Source organism: Schistocerca nitens, chromosome 12 (genome assembly GCF_023898315.1).
Source record: "Schistocerca nitens isolate TAMUIC-IGC-003100 chromosome 12, iqSchNite1.1, whole genome shotgun sequence".
In the NCBI taxonomy this organism is placed as follows: domain Eukaryota; kingdom Metazoa; phylum Arthropoda; class Insecta; order Orthoptera; family Acrididae; genus Schistocerca; species Schistocerca nitens.
In genome coordinates this window covers 136,120,380-136,144,819 of record NC_064625.1, presented here as the reverse complement: position 1 = coordinate 136,144,819, position 24,440 = coordinate 136,120,380, and the positions used below count along the sequence as shown (strand labels likewise).

The 24,440-nt window shown below is 45.0% G+C and overlaps 1 protein-coding gene across 1 annotated transcript in view; it reads left to right on the top strand.

The window, feature by feature from the left end:
• Positions 1–24,440, top strand: part of LOC126214964 (uncharacterized) — a 72,813-nt gene that overhangs the window by 28,343 nt on the left and 20,030 nt on the right. Inside the window, exons 4-5 of the mRNA XM_049941598.1 lie at positions 4,955–5,227; positions 22,678–23,050. Of these exons, the coding sequence (XP_049797555.1) occupies positions 4,955–5,227; positions 22,678–23,050 (646 nt within the window). The remainder of the gene's footprint in view (positions 1–4,954; positions 5,228–22,677; positions 23,051–24,440) is intronic.

Below are 24,440 nucleotides of genomic sequence, written 5' to 3'. Positions count from 1 at the left end.
GAACATCCCTCGGATAGATTGAAAAGTGCTGTTTATGGACGACTTGACCCACCAACGTCTCTGAGGGATGTACGCCAAATCGTCGTTGAGGAGTGGGGCAATCTGGACCAACAGCGCCTTGATGAACTTGTGGATAGTATGCCACGACGAATACAGGCATGCATCAGTGCAAGAGGACGTACTACTGGGTATTAGGGGTACCGGTGTGTACAGCAATCTGGACCACCACCTCTAAAGGTCTCACTGTATGGTGGTACAACATGCAATGTGTGGTTTTCATGAGCAATAAAAAGGGCGGAAACGATGTTTATGTTGATCTCTATTCCAATTTTCTGTACAGGTTCCGTAATTCTCGGAACCGAGGTGACGCAAAACTTTTTTTGATGTGTGTAATATTAACAAAGTGTTGTTTTTTTCAGTAACGCTCTCTATGCTATCGCATTTTATTTCCACTCTACTTCGTCCATTATCAGTTATTTTTCTGCTCAAATATCAAAATTCGTTCACTGCTTTTAGTGTTTCATTTCCTAATATAATTCCCTCAGCGTCATCTGTTTTATTTCACACACATTCCATTATCTTATTTTACTTTTCTTGATATTCATCTCATAATCTCTTTTCTAGACACTATCCATTCTGTTCAACTGATCTTCCAGTGCATTTTCCATCTCTGACATACCTGAATGTCATCATCACATCAACAAGATTTCTTTCTTTCCCTTGGAATTTAATTCCTATTCCAGATTTTTTCCTTGGTTTGATTGACAGCTTGCTCGATGTACAGATTAAGTAGCACAACGGATAGGCTACAACTCTGCCTCACTCGCTTGTCAACTGCCGTATATGAAGTACTAACCACTCTCGTAGGAATTAGACAAGACAAAACTATTGTGTTAGAGATAGAATCACAGTGCACAAGGTAGTTTCCCATGTCACACGACCGGGGTGTCACCATTTGTTGTGGTGACCATCAATGTGACAAGTGGAAGTTGGGACAGAGATGGGCAGGCACATGACTGTGACCAGGCTGTCGTGCAGGCACTAGATGTCGCATGTGACTCCTTCCTGAGTGCTGATAGCAATGGGATATTGATGTATAAGGGGTAGTCAGAGAAGATGGTCAGTGGCATCATGGAAATAAATTTTCGGTTGCCTACAGAACAATGATTGCACTCAAGTGTGCACCTCTTCACTTGAAGGAAATCGATGGCCTCAAATGTCTTTCTTCAGGGTCCAAAAATACACTCCTGGAAATGGTAAAAAAGAACACATTGACACCGGTGTGTCAGACCCACCATACTTGCTCCGGACACTGCGAGAGGGCTGTACAAGCGATGATCACACGCACGGCACAGCGGACACACCAGGAACCGCGGTGTTGGCCGTCGAATGGCGCTAGCTGCGCAGTATTCGTGCACCGCCGCCGTCAGTGTCAGCCAGTTTGCCGTGGCATACGGAGCTCCATCGCAGTCTTTAACACTGGTAGCATGCCGCGACAGCGTGGACGTGAACCGTATGTGCAGTTGACGGACTTTGAGCGAGGGCGTATAGTGGGCATGCGGGAGGCCGGGTGGACGTACCGCCGAATTGCTCAACACGTGGGGCGTGAGGTCTCCACAGTACATCGATGTTGTCGCCAGTGGTCGGCGGAAGGTGCACGTGCCCGTCGACCTGGGACCGGACCGCAGCGACGCACGGATGCACGCCAAGACCGTAGGATCCTACGCAGTGCCGTAGGGGACCGCACCGCTACTTCCCAGCAAATTAGGGACACTGTTGCTCCTGGGGTATCGGCGAGGACCATTCGCAACCGTCTCCATGAAGCTGGGCTACGATTCCGCACACCGTTAGGCCGTCTTCCGCTCACGCCCCAACATCGTGCAGCCCGCCTCCAGTGGTGTCGCGACAGGCGTGAATGGAGGGACGAATGGAGACGTGTCGTCTTCAACGATGAGAGTCGCTTCTGCCTTGGTGCCAATGATGGTCGTATGCGTGTTTGGCGCCGTGCAGGTGAGCGCCACAATCAGGACTGCATACGACCGAGGCACACAGGGCCAACACCCGGCATCATGGTGTGGGGAGCGATCTCCTACACTGGCTGTACACCACTGGTGATCGTCGAGGGGACACTGAATAGTGCACGGTACATCCAAACCGTCATCGAACCCATCGTTCTACCATTCCTAGACCGGCAAGGGAACTTGCTGTTCCAACAGGACAATGCACGTCCGCATGTATCCCGTGCCACCCAACGTGCTCTAGAAGGTGTAAGTCAACTACCCTGGCCAGCAAGATCTCCGGATCTGTCCCCCATTGAGCATGTTTGGGACTGGATGAAGCGTCGTCTCACGCGGTCTGCACGTCCAGCACGAACGCTGGTCCAACTGAGGCGCCAGGTGGAAATGGCATGGCAAGCCGTTCCACAGGACTACATCCAGCATCTCTACGATCGTCTCCATGGGAGAATAGCAGCCTGCATTGCTGCGAAAGGTGGATATACACTGTACTAGTGCCGACATTGTGCATGCTCTGTTGCCTGTGTCTATGTGCCTGTGGTTCTGTCAGTGTGATCATGTGATGTATCTGACCCCAGGAATGTGTCAATAAAGTTTCCCCTTCCTGGGACAATGAATTCACGGTATTCTTATTTCAATTTCCAGGAGTGTATAAATATAGCATGGGGAGAGACCAAGGCTGTATGGTGGTTTTTTCTTCCCTATAAAACCTCTACGATGTAATCAAGACAACCTTGGCCACATGTGTGCCTAGCTGCATCCTCCATATGCTCTATACAGTCCTGATCTCTCCCAAAGCGATTTCCATATATTTGAGCCTGGAAGAAAGACGTTTGTAGACACTGATTTGCCTCACTCGAAGAGATGCATGCCTGGATTCAATCGTGGTTCTATAGGCAACTGCAAACGTTTTTTCATGGAGGCATTCACTGTCTTGTCTCACAGGAAGATAAATGTATTGACAGTTATGGAGATTACTTTAGAAATATAAAGAGTTTATTTACTTTATTTCTATCGTCTATTGTACCTTGATATTAAAAATACAGATACTATGTGTAAATGATGTCGACGTTGAAACAAAGCTATTAGGTTATCTACATCTGTATTACTAAATGCCTAAAATGCTTACACATTTATAGTTGCATTTAATACAGTTAGTGACCAAAATTAAAACTTGCCATCATAATCTGCTCATTGGGTGGTATATTCTTACCTCAGTGGTATAACACAACAGGTCAGGTATCAGCGTTAGAAACTGAGTGTATATATTGAATATTTGTAACACACAGTGCGCAAATTATCAGACTAGTTTCGCCCAGTATTTGAGAATGAGACCACTTAATTATATCCAACAAACCTTTAACATTATTTGAAACCTTTTCTAAACTTTTTCATCAGTCTATGGTTGAATAATCCGAAATTAATAAAAGTGGCATAATTAGGGTCAAATATTTAATGTATTATCTCGTTTATAAAGTAACCATACGTTAGAACCTGCTTAAGAGAAGTAGGACGTCAAACATGCCGACTTGGAGCAGGAGAGGCAGCACAGGACATTTTAATTTCCACTGCCTGTACTTTTATAAATAAATTCATAAATCTTTGCCAACATGACCAGGAAGGATTCAGGATTCACATTCGTAGCAGTAAAAGTTCAAAAACATAGCAAAATAACTTTTTTTACATGTCAAATTTCATCATTTTTTCGCTTACTATTCGCTGCATTTGTTACTATAGCTACACTTTTCTTCATAATATTTACTATCAAAAACAGTCTTGATCGCAAGTTATTTATTCCGGTGACCGGTTTCGACCACAACTGTGGTCATCTTCAGACCAATGAACAAGAACCTCCTTCTGGTGGTTCTTGCTCGTTGGTCTGAAGATGACCACAGTTGTGGTCGAAGCCGGTCACTGGAATAAATAACTTGTGATCAAGACTGTTTTTGGTAGTAAATATTAGTAATAAAATTGATCACTGTTGGCTCCCACAATGTATTCAAAAGTAATTTTCTTCATAAGTAAGAGAGATTCTTCGAAGAATTTTGCACAGCATACAAACCATACTTACTGGTGTATGAAACTATAGAATTTTTCAAATCTACTAAAAAGTGTGGTAAAAGTTGAGATAATTAACTGTAAAATTTGAGTTTTTTCTAAACATGAAGTTTAAAATGTAACAGCTCATTCATTTTTTCGTAAATTAAATGAATTATAGAGTTTTACACATCTGTAAGTATGTTTTGTATGCTGTGCAAAATTCGTCGACGTATCTCTCTTACTTATGAAGAAAAGTGTACCTATAGCAACAAATGCAGCCGATAGTAAGTGAAAAAATGATGACATTGCACATGTAGAAATAGTTGTTTTGTTACGTTTTGGAACTTCCACTGCTACGAGTGTGAATCCTGAATGGTTCCTGGTCATGTTGGCAAGGTTTTATGAACTTATTTGTAAAAGTATAGGCATTGGAAATTAAAATGTCCTGTGGTGCCTCTCCTGCTCCAAGTTGGACCGTTTGACGTCCTACTGCCTCAATACATGGGGTTTCGATTCTTCAAGGAAACGAGGTAGAATTTATTGTTTTTTTCAAGTTAAAGACTACTATTTTTAATGTTCCATAAACTCTGTTAGATCAAAGATGTTCATATTGTATTTCATCGCTATTGTATCGTCAGCATCGGTATTACTCACGGAATTTTGCAAATATCAACATAACAAACCCAAAATCTCATCAACAGAAACATCATCTGTATGTTAATTTGACAGAGTTCCATTCTGCTCCTCTGCTAGAGGACGTTGTGCAATTAAAAAACAATCTACACCAGTTCCATTTGTGTGTGCCAAACGATGCAAAATGTATGTGGTAATCTGAATGGCGCAAGCTGTGTTTACGTCGCTGATCCATTTTGCTGACTGTCTGGGCTTGTGGTACTCAGAGTCACCAGCTACATGCAGGAAGTCCACCACTGACTGGGACACAGCCGTTCCCCGGTCAGCCGACAGACGGGACGCAGGTGTTTTGTGCTGAGCCGGTCGCCACGTCCACACCGCAGTCCTCTTGCGGCAGCTCTCCAGAGTCTGACAGCCTGGAGAGGGCGGCCAGGGGATCCAGGCGTCCAGCTGGGCCATCCCAGAGGGCCGGCCTCCCGCTGGGGAGAGAGGGGGACAGAAGCCTACGTGAGGCCACACCGGCGCGTCGTAACTGGGAGGTATTTGTGCTCTGATCCTGCGTCACCAACTACAGCTATACCACAGCCTAACGTGACAGTCGCGACACTCACTTGTTACCATTTGACAGATCGAGCGACACTAGCGCTCCAAGCGGCGAGTATGGTGAACGTCAGTCGTGTCGTAAGCATAATGTTTGTTTTGCATCAATTTCCTACGTAATTTACGAAATATTTGAGTTATTTTCTTACCTCCAAGGGTTTGTGCAGTATCAGAAGGCATTGTTGTTGTGGTCCTCAGTCCTGAGACTGGTTTGATGCAGCTCTCCACGCTACTCTATCCTGTGCAAGCTTCTTCATCTCCCAGTACGTACTGCAGCCTACATCCCTCTGAATCTGCTTAGTGTATTCATCTCTTAGTCTCCCTCTATGATTTTTACCCTCCACAGTGCCCTCCAATAGTAAATTGGTGACCACTTGATGCCTCAGAACATGTCCTACCAACTGATCCCTTCTTCTAGTCAAGTTGTGCCACAAACTCCTCTTCTCCCCAATCCTATTCAGTACCTCCTCATTAGTTATGTGATCTACCCATCTAATCTTCAGCATTCTTCTGTAGCACCACATTTCGAAAGTTTCTATTCTCTTCTTGTCCAAACTAGTTATCGTCCACGTTTCACTTTTACATGGCTGCACTCCATACAAATACTTTCAGAAACGACTTCCTGTCACTTAAATCTATACTCGATGTTAACAAATTTCTCTTCTTCAGAAACGCTTTCCTTACCATTGCCAGTCTACATTTTATATCCTCTCTACTTCGACCATCATCAGTTATTTTGCTCCCTTCCCAACCACTGCTTCCCTTTCATGTCCCTCGACTCTTATAACTGCCATCTGGTTTCTGTACAAACTGTAAATAGCCTTTCGCTCCCTGTATTTTACCCCTGCCACCTTCAGAATTTGAAAGAGAGTATTGCAGTCAACATTGTCAAAAGTTTTCTCTAAGTCTACAAATGCTAGAAACGTAGGTTTGCCTTTTCTTAATCTAGCTTCTAAAATAAGTCGTAGGGTCAGTATTGCCTCACGTGTTCCCATATTTCTACGGAATCCAAACTGATCTTCCCCAAGGTCAGATTCTACCAGTTTTTCCATTCGTCTGTAAAGAATTCGCGTTAGTATTTTGCAGCCGTGACTTATTAAACTGATAATTCGGTAATTTTCACATCTGTCAATCAGAAGGCATATATGTTTCTAAAAATGATTCTAAAATAGGCGCAAGCATGGACAAAAACCGTGAATCGATTGGCAAGCTGCAACACATTCGTGAAGAAACACTTGTGATGTTGGATAGAACTGCAGCTTACCACGTTGATATCAAAAGAATATAAACACACAGATTCACACGTAAGAAGCACATACATGTACCTCTACACGCAAAAGCGATCGACAGTCATTTATCGTTCTGTAGGCCTACTGTGTTTGTCATTGTCGTCGGCTGTTGCCACAAGTACACCCTTCATCTTTATATTATTCTAAGTGGGACAAGCAACTGCCAAGTAGTGGGAGAAATATGCCGAAAACATTATAATGAGCTGACTACATTACATTTCACGCAAAACCAAATATTTGAATAATTTTCGAACAATCCGTCAGTGAACAAGGAGCTAACGAAATAATGTCATCACACGAACGAAGCAAGGAAAATTAAGTGACTAACAACAGAAATGAATGAAATACATACCAAACATTACGCTTTTGTAAGACACGAGAATAACTGCACTTAATCTAACCTCTTGTCTGTGTTGACGATTCACGCGAATCTGGCACTGATAAATGGAGAGTTGATCCGGCTGCTTCTGTGTAATATGACTGTGTTACAGCTTTAGATGGATTGTCGAATCTTTGTGGCAGTTTCCTCTTCATCATCACTTGAGGTGGCTTATTTGGCATGTCAAACAGTGTGGGTACTTACTGCATTCCACACGAGTTTATTATTGTCTGCGTTCATGAACTGGTTTTGTTCGAAATGTAGCGAACAAAACCTAATATTATTATACAGGTAAACTGGGTCTTATTTCATAACGTCTTCTCGTCTGCTATTAACTAGCCATTTTCTGCTCATAAAACGAAACATTAATACACATGTAGTTTGCAAGTGAATCCTGACGATAAAGTTTAGTAACATGGTATGTACCTCTCAGGATCCTTAGGAAACCTAAAAAAGACAGCTGTGGTGTCTTCTTCCTGTTGTTCCTGCAATTTATTACGCTTCAAACGCTCCCGCCTGTAAAAATCATTATAGATATCAAAATAAACAACCACTATTCGCGCCGAACTCACAGTTACTGGCCGCTTGGGGCGCTGCTGTCGCTGTAGACAACAAAATCGAGGCGAAGTGTTGCGACTGTTATGTTAGACTGTGGCTATACTCTGAAAAACCACTCTCAGGTGTACGGTAAAGGGTACTTCTCACTGCACCACATAATAGGGTCTCTTCTCATTCCATTCACATATGGCCTATGGGAAGAACAGTAGCTGGAATGCATGTCTCAGCACTGTAATAAATCAATTCTTGTTTTTTCAGTATCATGGGAGCAATACCTAGGAGTTTTTATTATATTTATGAAGTTCTAGTTTGTTTCGTGAAACATCGTAAGAGGCATTCCTGGGATAGATGCTGTCTATGTTCAATCATATTTCAATTCGGGTCTTTCATGAACACAGTCACACTCTCCAAAGGCTTAAATAAACATGTGATGATTCATGCTGTCCTTCTCTGTATCAGTTCAATATCTGCTGTCAGACCAACCAGGTACAGGTCTCACACATTTGAACTATGTTCTAGGGTGTGTTGCCCATGAGTTTTGTATGCAAACTCCTCTGTATACTGTGTATCAGCTCCAGTCAACACAATAGCCTGTTGCTATAATCGCACTACTTGTCGGAACATGCTGTCACAATATTCCGGCACATCACCTTCCTACCTGCCACAGGAGTCACATACACCACTTGATACAATGCTGCTGAAACCTCCCAGCTTACTGTAACCTTGGTACAAGTTTTCATTCGTCGCTTGAGTCTGCATACATCCATTAACATACATTATAGATTTCTGAGATTTGAAAAGGTCTCTGGGATCGTATAGTTTCCTGTCATACTGCAACTTCATTCATCTGGTCAGTGACAGATGAAGTTGTAGGAAACTGGGAGGCTTCAGCTGCCTAGTGGCAAGTGGTACATGTAACATCTGGTGTGGCCACTCCTCAACAAGCTATCCCTGTGTGTATAAATACGGACCATCTGGCCAGGTTGGGATAGAGTGAGAGGGTCAACAAGTTGACATCTTCTGTAGTGTGGGTTTCCGCTATGGGGCCCAAATTGTTCACATGGCATCCTTACAGCACTATCTGCCTTCACGTCCAACAACAGTGCTGATGGGCCGTGTCAAAGTGAGGGCCTCCTAGCTACTCAGCCGTGGGACATCTGCCAGAGCCAGACTCTCCCAGAAAGATGAAAGTCTGAATTCGTACGCAAATGCTTCTGCCGCTACACTCTGCTTCTATTTGCCAGCAGGCCACACCTGCAGATAGACCTGGCTAAGACGCCTGGTTCATAGCTGAGCCAGTGTCTCAAGCTTGTCTCGCTGCAGTGCCGAGTTGGGCATAGCGACTGTCCGCTATACCTGGGGCCTACACCATGTGCTATGGCCTATGTATTCGATGCACACCTATCAGCACCTTCCAGATGTGGGCAAGAGTCTTTTGTGATAAAGTACTATATATATTGGCCACGACATCTTGGTAAATGATTGTTGCAGTGTCTGTGTGTTTATGGATTGCATTTTTTCATATGACTTGTCAAGCCAATTGCTGCACGGCATCTCTTGCCGCAATTGTCACAAGTGTATCTGGCTGCTGAGGCAGGAGCAGTGGTAGCATTGCGAAGCTTTTTCTGCCTTAATCTGTCTGACAAGCCTTCATCATGCTTCGACATTCCAGATGATATATCATCGCGCCACTCTGGTCTCATGCTAGCCCATGCCTCCCATCTGTTTGTGTCGATTCCAAAGCTCTCCATATCTCATTTACAGGAGTCTTTGAACCTCAATACAGGACGTCCTACAGGACAAACGTTTTAACTGTCATCGATTTGCCCACAGCTCTTCGAAGCATCCTACCTCCAGCAGACATCACTGGCGCCACGATAAGTGATATTGTTTCTCTTATATTATGTCAATGAATTGAAGCCTGCCTTCTGCTTTACCAATGGCTGGCCACATGTGATCTTTCCATTTTGTATCCCTACAGGTACTTACACCCAGGTGTTTCTGTGACTTGACAGAATCTAGTTGTGCATCGCTGATATTGTAGTCAGGGAACATTAGATTTTTTTGTAGTTCTGATTGGAGAATTTTACATTTTTGACTTAAAATAAGTTTCCCCTCTTTTCATCATTAAAATGTCATAATTGTATCCGTACCAAAAAGAATCCCTACAGGTACTTACACCCAGGTGTTTCTGTGACTTGACAGAATCTAGTTGTGCATCGCTGATATTGTAGTCAGGGAACATTAGATTTTTTTGTAGTTCTGATTGGAGAATTTTACATTTTTGACTTAAAATAAGTTTCCCCTCTTTTCATCATTAAAATGTCATAATTGTATCCGTACCAAAAAGAAATGATGAGTTCAAGATGCAAAGAACCTCACGAGAAATTTGGTTGCATAGAAGACTTTGCAAGACTCTACCACTGTTGTGAAGTCACCATAATTGGCAAGGGAACCTTGAAGCACTGCTCGCAACTCATAGAGATCTGCGACAGGGTAGAAGACATGCAATTCTCACTTAATGTGTCCCAGAAGTGCTCAATAAAAGCAAAACCGATATAAGCAAACACAACGCATGATAATATCTGTCGACTCTTCTCCAAATCAGTCTACTATAAATCATGCATAGGGCAGGTGCATGTGCAGTTCTATAAGTGAAGAAACAGTAGCATATGACTTGATATAGGCTTTTATCCCGTTTGCCAGAGACTGACAGAGATGGAAGTGGTCAATTTATCCCACTTAATAATCCTCCATATCAGGCTACCATCTGCCATAAAATGGTCCCTGGTGGTATGTGAGTTCTGTCATCCCATGTGGTTTCTGACATATCTGGAACTTGCCATCAGCACTGACAAATGCATACCATGGTTCACCTGTCCACACAGTCTCTCTCTGTCCTTTGAGCGTCTAATCAGGCAGTCCATATGCTCTTCCTAATCACCACACCTTGTGGAGTGAGATGAACAATTCATGTGCTGGATATTTGCTTCTGTGCCCTCTGCGGAGAACGTGGTGAGGCAGCACTGATTTGATAAGTGTGGTGGGTCAGAGGAGACAAAACTAGTTCTTTATTACTTTCCAATAGTTCGTATTAGCTGTAGAAGCCCACATCTGTTGGGCGCCAGAAGGTGGTCTGACCCACAGACCTCAGCGGCAAGGGTCTGTCATGAAGACACCTGCAACTACTACGAGGTGAAGTGCGACCTTGCATAGTAAACAGTTCTGGCAGCCGAGCTACATCAGGAGCTGATAAGGCAGAGTGGCACAGTGCAGTTGAATGCATGATGGGTTTGCAATCTGCCCCACCCATGGTGTGTGACACAAGGCAAAGACGTTTGAGGGAGCAAATTCCAGTCCAGTGCCTAGCTAGCAGCATCTGGGGCTGCCTACACCCAGTGGCCAGAAGGGCCTCATTTCAACTCTCAGCCCATCAGTGCTGTGGCTGGACTCCCAGCAGACAGCCTTGTAGGAAATATAGTGGAGCAGTAGCGTTCTTGCTCGGTAGGCTGACACATGGACAGACACCAACTGCATGACTTAATGCTTTGATGGCCTGCCTGGTTGGATGGTAGTATTTATATGGCCGTAATTGGGTTATATGTGGTGGTATTGTCATATACGTCGTAACGCCAGTTCCCATCATATCACCGAAGTTAAGCGCTGTCGGGCTGGGCTAGCACTTGGATGGGTAACGATCTGGTCTGCCGAGTGCTGAGGCAAGCCGGATGCACTCAGCCCCATGTGAGGCAAAACTGAGGAGTTGCTTGAAGTAACGGCTCTGGTGTCGTAAACTGACATTCGGCCGGGAGAGTGGTGTGTTGACCACATGACCCTCCATATCTGCGTCCAGTGACGCCTATGAGCTGAGGATGACACGGCGGCCGGTCAGTAACGTTGGGCCTTCATGGCCTGTTCAGGAGGAGTTTAGTATCGCCATACATGTCACGTACTCCACAGGCTGAAGTGTGCGTGGTTTTCGTATCGAGATAGGCACTGACCGGAAGGTGGACAGCAATGCTGACTCAGTACTGTAGCATAGTGCTGCACCAGCATAACGTGGCATGTGTTCCTCTCATGGTATCGAGCCCTCTTGCCTAGGAGTGTGCTATTACAGAGTAAATGAGGCACTGTTGAAGCATGCTAGAGAGTATCTTAAGCTTTAAAATTACGATGTTTTATGATGAAACCAAGAACCTCAGAACGAATCTGCACAGATTCAGAGAAATACATAAGTGTTGTGAGGATACGACGTCTATTTGGTCATTAACACAGAATGTGTAGCCACAGCAGTTGAGGAGATACGTGTTGCTCATGAGATCCATGTTAATATGTGTGTTTCATGTTCTTGTGGGCAATAGTTTGAAAGTTATGTGTAAATTTGTAGGAGTGTATGTAAATTTGTAGGGATATGCAATAGAACACTTAAGCTTAGCTCTAGGTAAAGCTGGTGAAAGACTTTGACTCGTTGGTAAAATGTCCGCAGCTCGTGGTCTTGTGGTAGCGTTCTCGCTTCCCGTGCACGGGGTCCCCGGTTTGATTCCCGGTAGGGTCAGGGATTTTCTCTGCCTCGAGATGACTGGGTGTTGTGTGTCTTTCATCATCATTTCACCCTCATTCACTCGCAAGTCGCCATAGTGGCGTTAAAGAACTTGTGGAGCGGCAGCTGAACTGCCCCGCGAGAGGTCTCCCGGCCACCAATGCCATACGCTCATTTTTTATTGGTAAAATACTAGGGAAATAAAACCAGTCTACAGAGGACATTCCTCACAAATCACTAGCCTGAACCATCCTAGAATATTTCTTAAATGTGTGGGAACCATTCCAGACATGACTAACATGGGATATTGAGCGTATACAGAGAAGGGCAGTATGAACCGTCACAGGTTTGTTTGGCCCATGAAAGTGTGTCACACACATGCTGACAGAACTGCACTGACGGACACCTCAAGACGCAGTAGTATTTTCCCTCTTTTTCTGCTTTCTTTGAGTGTGTTTTTTCAGTTTTATTAGGTCTCTCCACATTCGTTCCTTTTCATGTGTGTCAGGGCGCTGATGACCTCGATGTTGAGCGCCCATAAACCCCAACACACACACACACTCAAGACGCAAACTATCTTCTTAAAAACCTGTGTACGAAATTCAAGAACAAGCTCTAAGTGAGGAATCTAGATGTACTGGGTGTCCAGAAATTAAATATCTATTTTCTAAAAACACTGATGGTATTTGGAATGATGCTATGGTATCAGTTCATAAGTGATTACCTACAACATGTTTACTATCAATGTCATGACACACTTCCCATTTTTAGCAGTGTTGCGAAACACCTTCTGAAACAATTCTGGTGCTATGGCACGAGCAGCTTGTGCAATGCAGTTCATGAGCTCCTGAAGTGTGGCGATGTGCCAGGTGAGCACATGCCCTTTGATAAAACCCCACACAAAAAAGTCCAACAGCGTAAGATCAGGGAATGTATTGCCCACCCCAAAGGACCTGCATATCCAACCCATCTCGCAGGCAAATGCGAACTCAGAAATCTGTGAACATCTATAGCATAATGACATGCTGTCCCATTTAGCTGAAAGTAAACAGTATCCCTACACCCATCCTGGATAGGCTGTGGCAGCAGAACATTTATGAGCATGTCTAGGTACCCTGCTCCATTTATGGTTTTTTCAGCAAAGAAAAACTTTCAGTAAACCTTGTCACACGTGAGGACCATCCAAACATTAACCTTAGGAGAGTCTTGCATGACATCAATATTTACCACTGGTGGTGTGTTAGCACAGATAATGCTGTTATGCCTGTTAACCTTTCCACAAAAGTGGAAAGTCTCTTCATCGCTGAATAACACGTGATTCAGGATGTTGCGCTCTCCATGTGCAATGTCTGCAGCTCGGGGTGTAGTGGCTAGCGTTGCTGCTGGATCACAGGGTCCCGGGTTCGATTCCCGGCTTGATTGGGTATTTTCTCTGCCTGTGGACTTCATCATCATCATCGTTGTGAGAGTGGCTTGATTGGACTGTGAAAAAAATTGGACTGTGTAAAAGTGAGACTTTGTACAGGCGGTGATGACCGTGCAGTTGAGTGCCCCACAAACCAAACATCATCATCGTCATCATCATCCATGTGCAATGAGCAGGTTGATGGCTACACACTCTGCAAAGTCTTCTTCATGCAGATTGTGGAGAACGTGCAAGTGGTACATCCTTTCTGAAGGGTAAACCTTAACACATTGTGTACAGTCGAATGTGGTATGTTCATTTTCACTCACAGAAGCCACACTAATTTTGGACTCCTTACAAAGGATGTCCTGATGGCTTGAATCTTTTCTTTGGAGGTTGACTAACGTCATTGTTTGGTCTCCCTTGCCAGCAATTTAGTGCTCCTGAACTTGTTTACCAGTGTGTGGGTTTTTTATCAGTGGGACCGTTGTGATGGAATTTGCGGTGATATACGAATGTCATCGTATGATGACTTCTATTGCCTCCACGTCACAATAGCCACCTTTTCTATGGTAAATTTCATGCACGTTCATACTGTAAACAATGAAACACAGGTTTAATTGTTAGCATGATATTAATAGGTGATATCAGGCAATAAGGTACACACAAAATATGTTAAATGTACTTGCAGTGATCTACCGTATACAACCTGCTCATAGAGTATGTATTTCTACAAAATATATACTTAATTTATGGACATGCTCTACAGTACAACACCCTATATACCCCTTCAGTATGGATTGGGAGCACTGGAATGGCGAATGGAATGGAAAGAAGCCACCATAAGTGGTACAATAGGAAGTATCCTCTACCACACACTTAACAGTTGGTTGTGGAGTGTCGACGTACATGTACATAGATCAAGGGCGTAGATGTTAAAAGAGATTACAGAAATGTTGTTACTTCTATTTTCCCATAAAAGTTTTGTTTAAAAGAATGCATGTGCTCTTTGACATACTCTTCGTATTCTGCACTTAATTCAGGAAAATTATAATTAAACTTTCGCTACTTGAAGACCCCCTACGAAAAAGTGTGTTCATAGGGCAATGGAACTTTGTGGAAGAATTTGCAATGACACACAGAAGAGAAATAACGAATAAACCATTGGAAGAAACACTTTTAGTTTCCACATCATAAGGTAACATTTCTTAAGCTTGTGTACCATGCTTACGTTCCATGTTACAAACCTACAAACATTGCTCAATCTGATGATCATCTACATCCACGACAGCCTGGAACCGCACTAGAGATACCATTTCACAATTGTTCTCGGCATTTTTCGAATGGTGGACCATGGAATATTTCTCTGTAGTGACACAGTGTCACTTGATACAGTAAAACACTACAGATTGATGGAGATTTTGAGAAATATTGGAATGGAGAAATGGAAAAGAATCATCAAGAACCTGTACTAGAAAACAATGGCGTTGTGTCTTGATGGAGAACACACCGATGCAGTCAACATTCTCAGAGGAGTAAGACATGGATGTATCTTGTCATCCATACTGTTTAATATATACTCACAATTCATATTCAGAGAATCCCTGGAAGAAGTAGAACAAGGAATTGTCATAAACGGAATAAGATTAAACAACATGTGACAGGCTGATGATACTATTGTAGTTGCTGACACTATCAAGGGGTTACAATTACTAATGGGTAGAATTGTAAGAGTCAGCAGTCAGTATGGGCTTGAAATAAACACCACAAGAACAAAACTCATGGTCGTAAATAACGAAAATATTACAAGAGTAAAGTTAGTCATAATCCAAAGAACTATAGAAAGGGTAAAACAATATACATCCCCATCATTTGGATTTGCAGCTCCTTGCGTTTTTCGCGTTAGGAGTTAAAATTGTTGGATGTAAGGTCCGCCAGTTACGCATAACACCGTTTTTTCCACGTTCTTAAACAATGAATACACTGCACTATGCAAGGTCACACCATTTTACACACTAAAGTAAAGGAACACCACGTAAAAGACAACACAAACAGCTAAGAAGCGTACACACACAGACACACACACACACACACACACACATACACACACATATGTATATATATGTATATGTGTGTGTGTTTTTGTGTTTGTAAACAAATTTCAAATTTAGCGCTAACTGGTGAACAAATGAACACTGACTGGGCTGGGACACACAACAATCACGACTGCAGTGTGTTTTGGTGAAGTGCAGTGCTTTTACTACCATATTTTGGAAAATATGTGTTATACAGGGTGTTTCAAAAATGACCGGTATATTTGAAACGGCAATAAAAACTAAACGAGCAGCGATAGAAATACACCGTTTGTTGCAATATGCTTGGGACAACAGTACATTTTCAGGCGGACAAACTTTCGAAATTACAGTAGTTACAATTTTCAACAACAGATGGCGCTGAAAGTGATGGGAAAGATATAGAAGACAACGCAGTCTGTGGGTGCGCCATTCTGTACGTCGTCTTTCTGCTGTAAGCGTGTGCTGTTCACAACGTGCAAGTGTGCTGTAGACAACATGGTTTATTCCTTAGAACAGAGGATTTTTCTGGTGTTGGAATTCCACCGCCTAGAACACAGTGTTGTTGCAACAAGACGAAGTTTTCAACGGAGGTTTAATGTAACCAAAGGACCGAAAAGCGATACAATAAAGGATCTGTTTGAAAAATGTCAACTGACTGGGAACGTGACGGATGAACGTGCTGGAAAGGTAGGGCGACCGCGTACGGCAACCACAGAGGGCAACGCGCAGCTAGTGCAGCAGGTGATCCAACAGCGGCCTCGGGTTTCCGTTCGCCGTGTTGCAGCTGCGGTCCAAATGACGCCAACGTCCACGTATCGTCTCATGCGCCAGAGTTTACACCTCTATCCATACAAAATTCAAACGCGGCAACCCCTCAGCGCCGCTACCATTGCTGCACAAGAGACTTTCGCTAACGATATAGTGCACAGGATTGATGACGGCGATATGCATGTGGGCAGCATTTGGTTTACTGACGAAGCTTATTTTTACCTGGACGGCTTCGTCAATAAACAGAACTGGCGCATATGGGGAACCGAAAAGCCCCATGTTGCAGTCCCATCGTCCCTGCATCATCAAAAAGTACTGGTCTGGGCCGCCATTTCTTCCAAAGGAATCATTGGCCCATTTTTCAGATCCGAAACGATTACTGCATCACGCTATCTAGACATTCTTCGTGAATTTGTGGCGGTACAAACTGCCTTAGACGACACTGCGAACACCTCGTGGTTTATGCAATATGGTGCCCGGCCACATCGCACGGCCGACGTCTTTAATTTCCTGAATGAATATTTCGATGATCGTGTGATCGCTTTGGGCTATCCGAAACATACAGGAGGCGGCGTGGATTGGCCTCCCTATTCGCCAGACATGAACCCCTGTGACTTCTCTCTGTGGGGACACTTGAAAGACCAGGTGTACCGCCAGAATCCAGAAACAATTGAACAGCTGAAGCAGTACATCTCATCTGCATGTGAAGCCATTCCGCCAGACACGTTGTCAAAGGTTTCGGGTAATTTCATTCAGAGACTACGCCATATTATTGCTACGCATGGTGGATATGTGGAAAATATCGTACTATAGAGTTTCCCAGACCGCAGCGCCATCTGTTGTTGAAAATTGTAACTACTGTAATTTCGAAAGTTTGTCTGCCTGAAAATGTACTGTTGTCCCAAGCATATTGCAACAAACGGTGTATTTCTATCGCTGCTCGTTTAGTTTTTATTGCCGTTTCAAATATACCGGTCATTTTTGAAACACCCTGTATTTGCGTGTGCTTCACAAAACCTCATCAGGATTCTGAGAAACAAGGGCTTCCCACACAAAAACGTAAGTAAAAACGAATATGGGCGCGAAATAACGCGACAAACTAAATTGCGTTTAAAGCATAGGTTAACTCCCAACAAAATTGCTCATCAACACCGTTTGGTTACAAATGACAAGCTACCTGTAATAAATAATACACGAGTCGTCCAGAAAAACTATGCAGACCGAGTGTAAACATATTAACTAAACGGAACAAATTGTTGTTTGAACTACACTCCTGGAAATTGAAATAAGAACACCGTGAATTCATTGTCCCAGGAAGGGGAAACTTTATTGACACATTCCTGGGGTCAGATACATCACATGATCACACTGACAGAACCACAGGCACATAGACACAGGCAACAGAGCATGCACAATGTCGGCACTAGTACAGTGTATATCCACCTTTCGCAGCAATGCAGGCTGCTATTCTCCCATGGAGACGATCGTAGAGATGCTGGATGTAGTCCTGTGGAACGGCTTGCCATGCCATTTCCACCTGGCGCCTCAGTTGAACCAGCGTTCGTGCCGGACGTGCAGACCGCGTGAGACGACGCTTCATCCAGTCCCAAACATGCTCAATGGGGACAGATCCGGAGATCTTGCTGGCCAGGGTAGTTGACTTACACCTTCTAGAGCACGTTGGGTGGCACGGGATACATGCGGACGTGCATTGTCCTGTTGGAACAGCAAGTTCCCTTGCCGGTCTAGGAATGGTAGAACGATGGGTTCGATGACGGTTTGGATGTACCGTGCACTATTCAGTGTCCCCTCGACGATCACCAGTGGTGTACGGCCAGTGTAGGAGATCGCTCCCCACACCATGATGCCGGGTGTTGGCCCTGTGTGCCTCGGTCGTATGCAGTCCTGATTGTGGCGCTCACCTGCACGGCGCCAAACACGCATACGACCATCATTGGCACCAAGGCAGAAGCGACTCTCATCGCTGAAGACGACACGTCTCCATTCGTCCCTCCATTCACGCCTGTCGCGACACCACTGGAGGCGGGTTGCACGATGTTGGGGCGTGAGCGGAAGATGGCCTAACGGTGTGCGGGACCGTAGCCCAGCTTCATGGAGACGGTTGCGAATGGTCCTCGGCGATACCCCAGGAGCAACAGTGTCCCTAATTTGCTGGGAAGTGGCGGTGCGGTCCCATACGGCACTGCGTAGGATCCTACGGTCTTGGCGTGCATCCGTGCGTCGCTGCGGTCCGGTCCCAGGTCGACGGGCACGTGCACCTTCCGCCGACCACTGGCGACAACATCGATGTACTGTGGAGACCTCACGCCCCACGTGTTGAGCAATTCGGCGGTACGTCCACCCGGCCTCCCGCATGCCCACTATACGCCCTCGCTCAAAGTCCGTCAACTGCACATACGGTTCACGTCCACGCTGTCGCGGCATGCTACCAGTGTTAAAGACTGCGATGGAGCTCCGTATGCCACGGCAAACTGGCTGACACTGACGGCGGCGGTGCACAAATGCTGCGCAGCTAGCGCCATTCGACGGCCAACACCGCGGTTCCTGGTTTGTCCGCTGTGCCGTGCGTGTGATCATTGCTTGTACAGGCCTCTCGCAGTGTCCGGAGCAAGTATGGTGGGTCTGACACACCGGTGTCAATGTGTTCTTTTTTCCATTTCCAGGAGTGTATATTCCCGTAATTTCGTAATCATTTAGTAAAAATGTTCACATTAGAGATTAAATAAAACAGAAATCCACTGATGATGACACAGAGGTGCTGAAACATGTTTGGGAACTTGGAAAAAACGGTGTTTTGCATAACTGCCGGACCTTACATCCAACAATATACGTACTTTCGAACCATAATAAATGGAAATTGGGGTAACTCAGAAGAAATCAATAGTCGCATCGGGAAAGCGAGAAGTGCTGTCTTCAAATGCCATAACCTAAGTATGAGGACAAAACTCAGACTTTTACACGGCTGTGTATATTCTGTCCTACACGAAGTAGTGACATGAACCTTAAATAAAAACATGGAGAAGAAGCTGGACGCCTTTGAATTTTGGTTTTATGGGCGGATCGTGAGAACACCTTGAATCCAGAGGGTGCCAAACGTAGAAGTTTTGAGAATAGTGAACACAACACCTGAATTAATAAAGGTAGTGAAATGCCGAAAGTTGCAGTATCTAGGACATATAATGAAGAATACAAATAGATATGATTTACTACAAAAAATTGTTCATGAGAGAAACTACAGTAAAATATGTTCTGAAACAAGATGAATGTCTTGGTTTGACAACCTTAGAAATTGGTTCGATATGTCTTCAACAGAACTATTGCGTGTCGTTACGAGCAAGAGAAGAATAGCCATCATGATTACCAACATCCGAACCGGAAAGGCACTGAAAGAAGAAAGAGACACAGCGTGTACAGTGTTTCAAGATTGCACATTGCGTGCAGCTCACTCACCCCTGACAACCGTAGCGTCTTCAACAATTCTTTAAGCAATTGACTGTCAGCTTCTCCCAGGAGCTAGTCGGAAATCGCCAGTTGATTCTAACTTCCAAATCATGTTTTCCAAGCCCAGAGTACAAAGAGGACGTCTCCGTATTCCTTTGTTGCGTCGATACCCCAGAAGAGCAACAGCACCATTGCGGTTGCTTTGATGAGACTGCTTTATGAGTAAGGACCTGCTCATCTTGTCCAGACCCATGTTTAGTGTATGTAACTGTAATGTACACTGACACTCGTGTGTTGAAGCCCTACGTCACCATACCAGTACTGGTGCATAATGGCAAGTCCCGACATTATCGCTACTAACAAAAAAATCCTGCAGCACACAGTCTGAACATCATTCCAATAAAGTTGGATATCCACACAGTAAATAGTTTGCCATCTATGAGGTTCATTCAAATGAAACTTGGTCAGTGCGTCTACGGGTTGGGGTTGTTTTTGGGAAGGAGATCAGACAGCGAGGTCATCGTTCTCATTGGATTAGAGAAGGATGGGGATGGAAGTCGGCCGTGCCCTTTCAAAGGAACCATCCTGGCATTTGCCTGGAGCGATTAAGAGAAAACACGAAAAACCTAAATCAGGATGGCCAGACGCGGGATTGAACCGTCGTTCTCCCGAATGCGAGTCCAGTGTCTAACCACTGCGCCACCTCGCTCAGTGCGTCTACCTTTCCCTTACACGTAACTGCGGGTATGGTGGAGCCATCTATTGGTTGAGAGACTGACACCTCTGCACCATTTGATGTTGCATAGCGCCAATGTGGTTTCACACCAAAGAGAAGTTATCGTCCACTACCGTACATGTAGGCGAGTAAGCAGGAACGACGAGGAGTGATTCGATTTTTGGCGGCGGGGGGAGTCGGACGCTGGGAAATGTATCGACAGATGACGGCTGTGTGCGGTGAGGACGGTCTGCGTCGTTCAAGTGCTGTGGAATGGCGCAGACGATTCCTTGAGGGGCGCCAGCCACTGGAAGACGATGCTCTTCCTGAACAGGCTCATCGTGTCATCACACCGGAAATGGTTGTGGAAGTGAATGGTTTTGTCTTGGACAACCGTGGACGAGACCCATCGGATACTGGGTATTAGCGTGGGGACCGCCCACACCATAGTGCATCAACGCTTGAACTTTCGAAAAATCTGTGCACAGAGGGTTCCCCACCAACTGACAGACGAACAGTGTAATACTCGATTGGCGCTGTCTTGGAATCATCTGCAACGTTATTGTGAGGAGGAATACGGCTTTCTGTCACAGGTGGCGAAACATGGTGTCACCATTTTGAACCGGAAAGCGCCAGAGCAAGCAGTTGAAACATGCGACTTCTCCACCTCCAAAGAAATTAAAAGCCATACACACCAGTTCTGGTAAGGTCATCACGTCCTTCTTTTTTGACCACAAAGGCCCACTGCTTGTCGAGTTCCTGGAATGGGGAACCACAATCACTGTCCAGCGTTATCAAGCCACTTTACAGGACCTTAGAGGATCCATAAAGTCGAAACGACGAGGCATGTTGTCCAATGGTGATATCCTCCATCACGATAATGCCAGCCCACACACAGCCAATGCGGTGAAGACGACATTGCAGCAGTTCCGATGCAAAACGTTGGAACATACACTGTACAGTCCTGACCTTTCACAGTGTGACTTTCATGTGTTTGGACCTCTGAAACAAGCTATTCACAGACATCGATTCGCAATGGACGACGAAGTGTGTGGCTGGATCCACGCCTGGATCCCTGGATCCGACAGCAGCCTACTAGCTTCTTCAAGGATGGAATTGACCGGATAGTGTCTCAATGGGATCATTGCACCAACATTTTTGGCGATTACTTTTGAGTATGTGTCCTGTGTATAAATACATTTGTGTCCATTATAATTATCATGGCTGTTATACCGTTTTCGGTTGATGAATTCTGTGTTAATTCCCAACGTTTCGTCCCCGTCTGTGGGCTGGCCAGGGTGGCCGAGCGGTTATAGGCGCTACAGTCTCAGGCATGGCTGTGTGTGATGTCCTTAGGTTAGTTAGGTTTAAGTAGTTCTAAGTTCTAGGGGACTGATGACCTCAGAAGTTAAGTCCCATAGTGCTCAGAGCCATTTGAACCCGTCTGTGGGAGACATATCCAAGGGGATCTGTAGCTGACTCAGTCAGTAGCGAGCCAGTGGGTGTGTTGGAACTTCCATCGAGCTAGAGACCCACTTGAAGATATCTCCTGCAGACGGGGACGAAACGTTGGGAATTAACACAGAATTCATCAACTGACCACAGCATAACAGCATGGATAATTATAATGGACATGACATTTCCGGCCGTGAAAGTCTACATTTTAGTATAACTACTTTTTTGAGTTAATAAAATCGTTACTGTTACTTCAGTGACCGAGTTTCATTTGAATGCCCCTTGCACACTGGCTCAAGTAGCAAAAGTTTATTTATAGCCACCCTGCACATTAAGTGTTGATACTTCACAGAAATTGCTGGCAGCATTGGAGGTAAAACCTTCTTCGATGTTGGCCCACATAATGCTGGTCTTTTTATTCCTACTTAGTCGACGTTTCCCCCTCTCAGCTCTGGTCATCTTCAGGATCTTCAGCTCTTAATGAAGAACAGCAGGAGATTCCCAACAAGATCCCAGCAGAGGACTCAAACATCGATTGTCTAAGAAGAAATTCAATTCCACATGAGCTAATGTGGAACACCAGCAGATCCTGAAGGCAACCCCTGCAGAGAGGCCGAAACGTCAGTTGTATAGCAAGAAACAAAAGAGCAGCACGACTTGGCCTAACTACCTAGAAGGTTTTCCCTTCAGCGACAAGGACCACAAAAGCATGCAGACGACTGAAGTAGTAGTGTGGCCTACAGGTGGGGGCTGGAGAGCTGCAGCGCATTCCCCAGGGTGCGAAGCTTGTGCCCCCACGTGCCAGCCACCACCACTTCAGACCTTTTTGGAGCCTCGGACGGAGCAGGACCAGTGCTGAAGAGCACGAATACGAGGATGTGGTACCGGTGCCCACGGGGTTCGTCACACCCATACAGCGTGAGAGTCCACCTCGTGGTGGGGAGCTGCCAGCCGCCCACCTGGGCCAGCACGCTCACTGGGAGGGGGAGACGTCTGAGTGTTCCACGTACCCTCCAGGTGGCCTGCCATGGGTGAAACCGCCAGAAGAACCGAGGGCTGGCTCCGGGGGAGTTCACTCACTACAGCGCCACCCACTGCGACTCAGCAGGGAATCAGGTGAGACGTCTGGCCGTGTGTTTCCCAGAATGTTTCCTCATTCATCAGTCATCAAAACAACTGCAATCCAGTAAAATCATTTTTCAAAGTGTCCAATAAACTAAAAGGGCGCATCAGTAGTACAGAGTAGGCAGCCTGAAAATAACCAGGAAAGTATGTACAGTGACCATGATGCAGGAGTGATCCTTGTTAATGAACATCACAGAAGATGCTGGCAGTGGCCACTAGTGATGTCGTTCCAGCATTGTGCTCGGTTTACCAGACAGTGAGACACACCTAGCAGTCCTGCCTGAGGGTCAGTAGCAATGATACACTGCAGCTTTCCCAGTGTTTGATGATTATTTGTCTACATAATAGACAAGAGAGGGATAGAAAGGAAAGGCCGCTGGACCTGATGGGATACCAGTTCGATTTTACACAGAGTACGCGGTGTACCGTAGGTCTCTAGAACATCGTAGATTGGAAATGGCACAGGTCATCCCCGTTTTCAAGAAGGGACGTCGAACAGATGTGGAGAACTATAGACCTGTATCTCTAACGTCGATCAGTTGTAGAATTTTGGAACACGTATTTTGTTCGAGTATAATGACTTTTCTGGAGACTAGGAATCTACTCTGTAGGAATCATCACGGGTTTCGAAAAAGACGATCGTGTGAAACCCAGCTAGCGCTAATCGTCCACGAGACTCAGACGGCTGTAGACACGGGTTCACGGGTAGATGCCGTGTTTCTTGATTTCCGCACGGCGTTTGATACAGTTCCCCACAGTCGTTTAATGAACAAAGTAAGAGCATATGGCCTATCAGACCAATTGTGTGATTGGATTGAAGAGTTCCTAGATAACAGAACGCAGCATGTCATTCTCAATGGAGAGAAGTCTTCCGAAGTAAGAGTGATTTCAGGTGTGCCGCAGGGGAGTGTCGTAGGACCGTTGCTATTCACAGTATATATAAATGACCTTGTGGATAACATCGGAAGTACACTGAGGCTTTTTGCGGATGATGCTGTAGTATATGGAGAGGTTGTAGCAATGGAAAATTGTACAGAAATGCAGGAGGATCTGCAATGAATTGACGCATGGTGCAGGGAATGGCAATTGAATCTCAATGTAGACAAGTGTAATGTGCTGCGAATACATAGAAAGAAAGATCCCTTATCATTTAGCTACAATGTGGCAGGTCAGCAGCTTGAAGCAGTTAATTCCATAAATTATCTGGCAGTAGGTATTAGGAGAGATTTAAGATGGAATGACCATATAAAATTAATCGTCGGTAAAGCAGATGCCAGACTGAAATTCATTGGAAGAATCCTAAGGAAATGCAATCCGAAAACAAAGGAAGTAGGTTACAGTACACTTGTTCGCCCACTGCTTGAGTACTGTTCACCAGTGT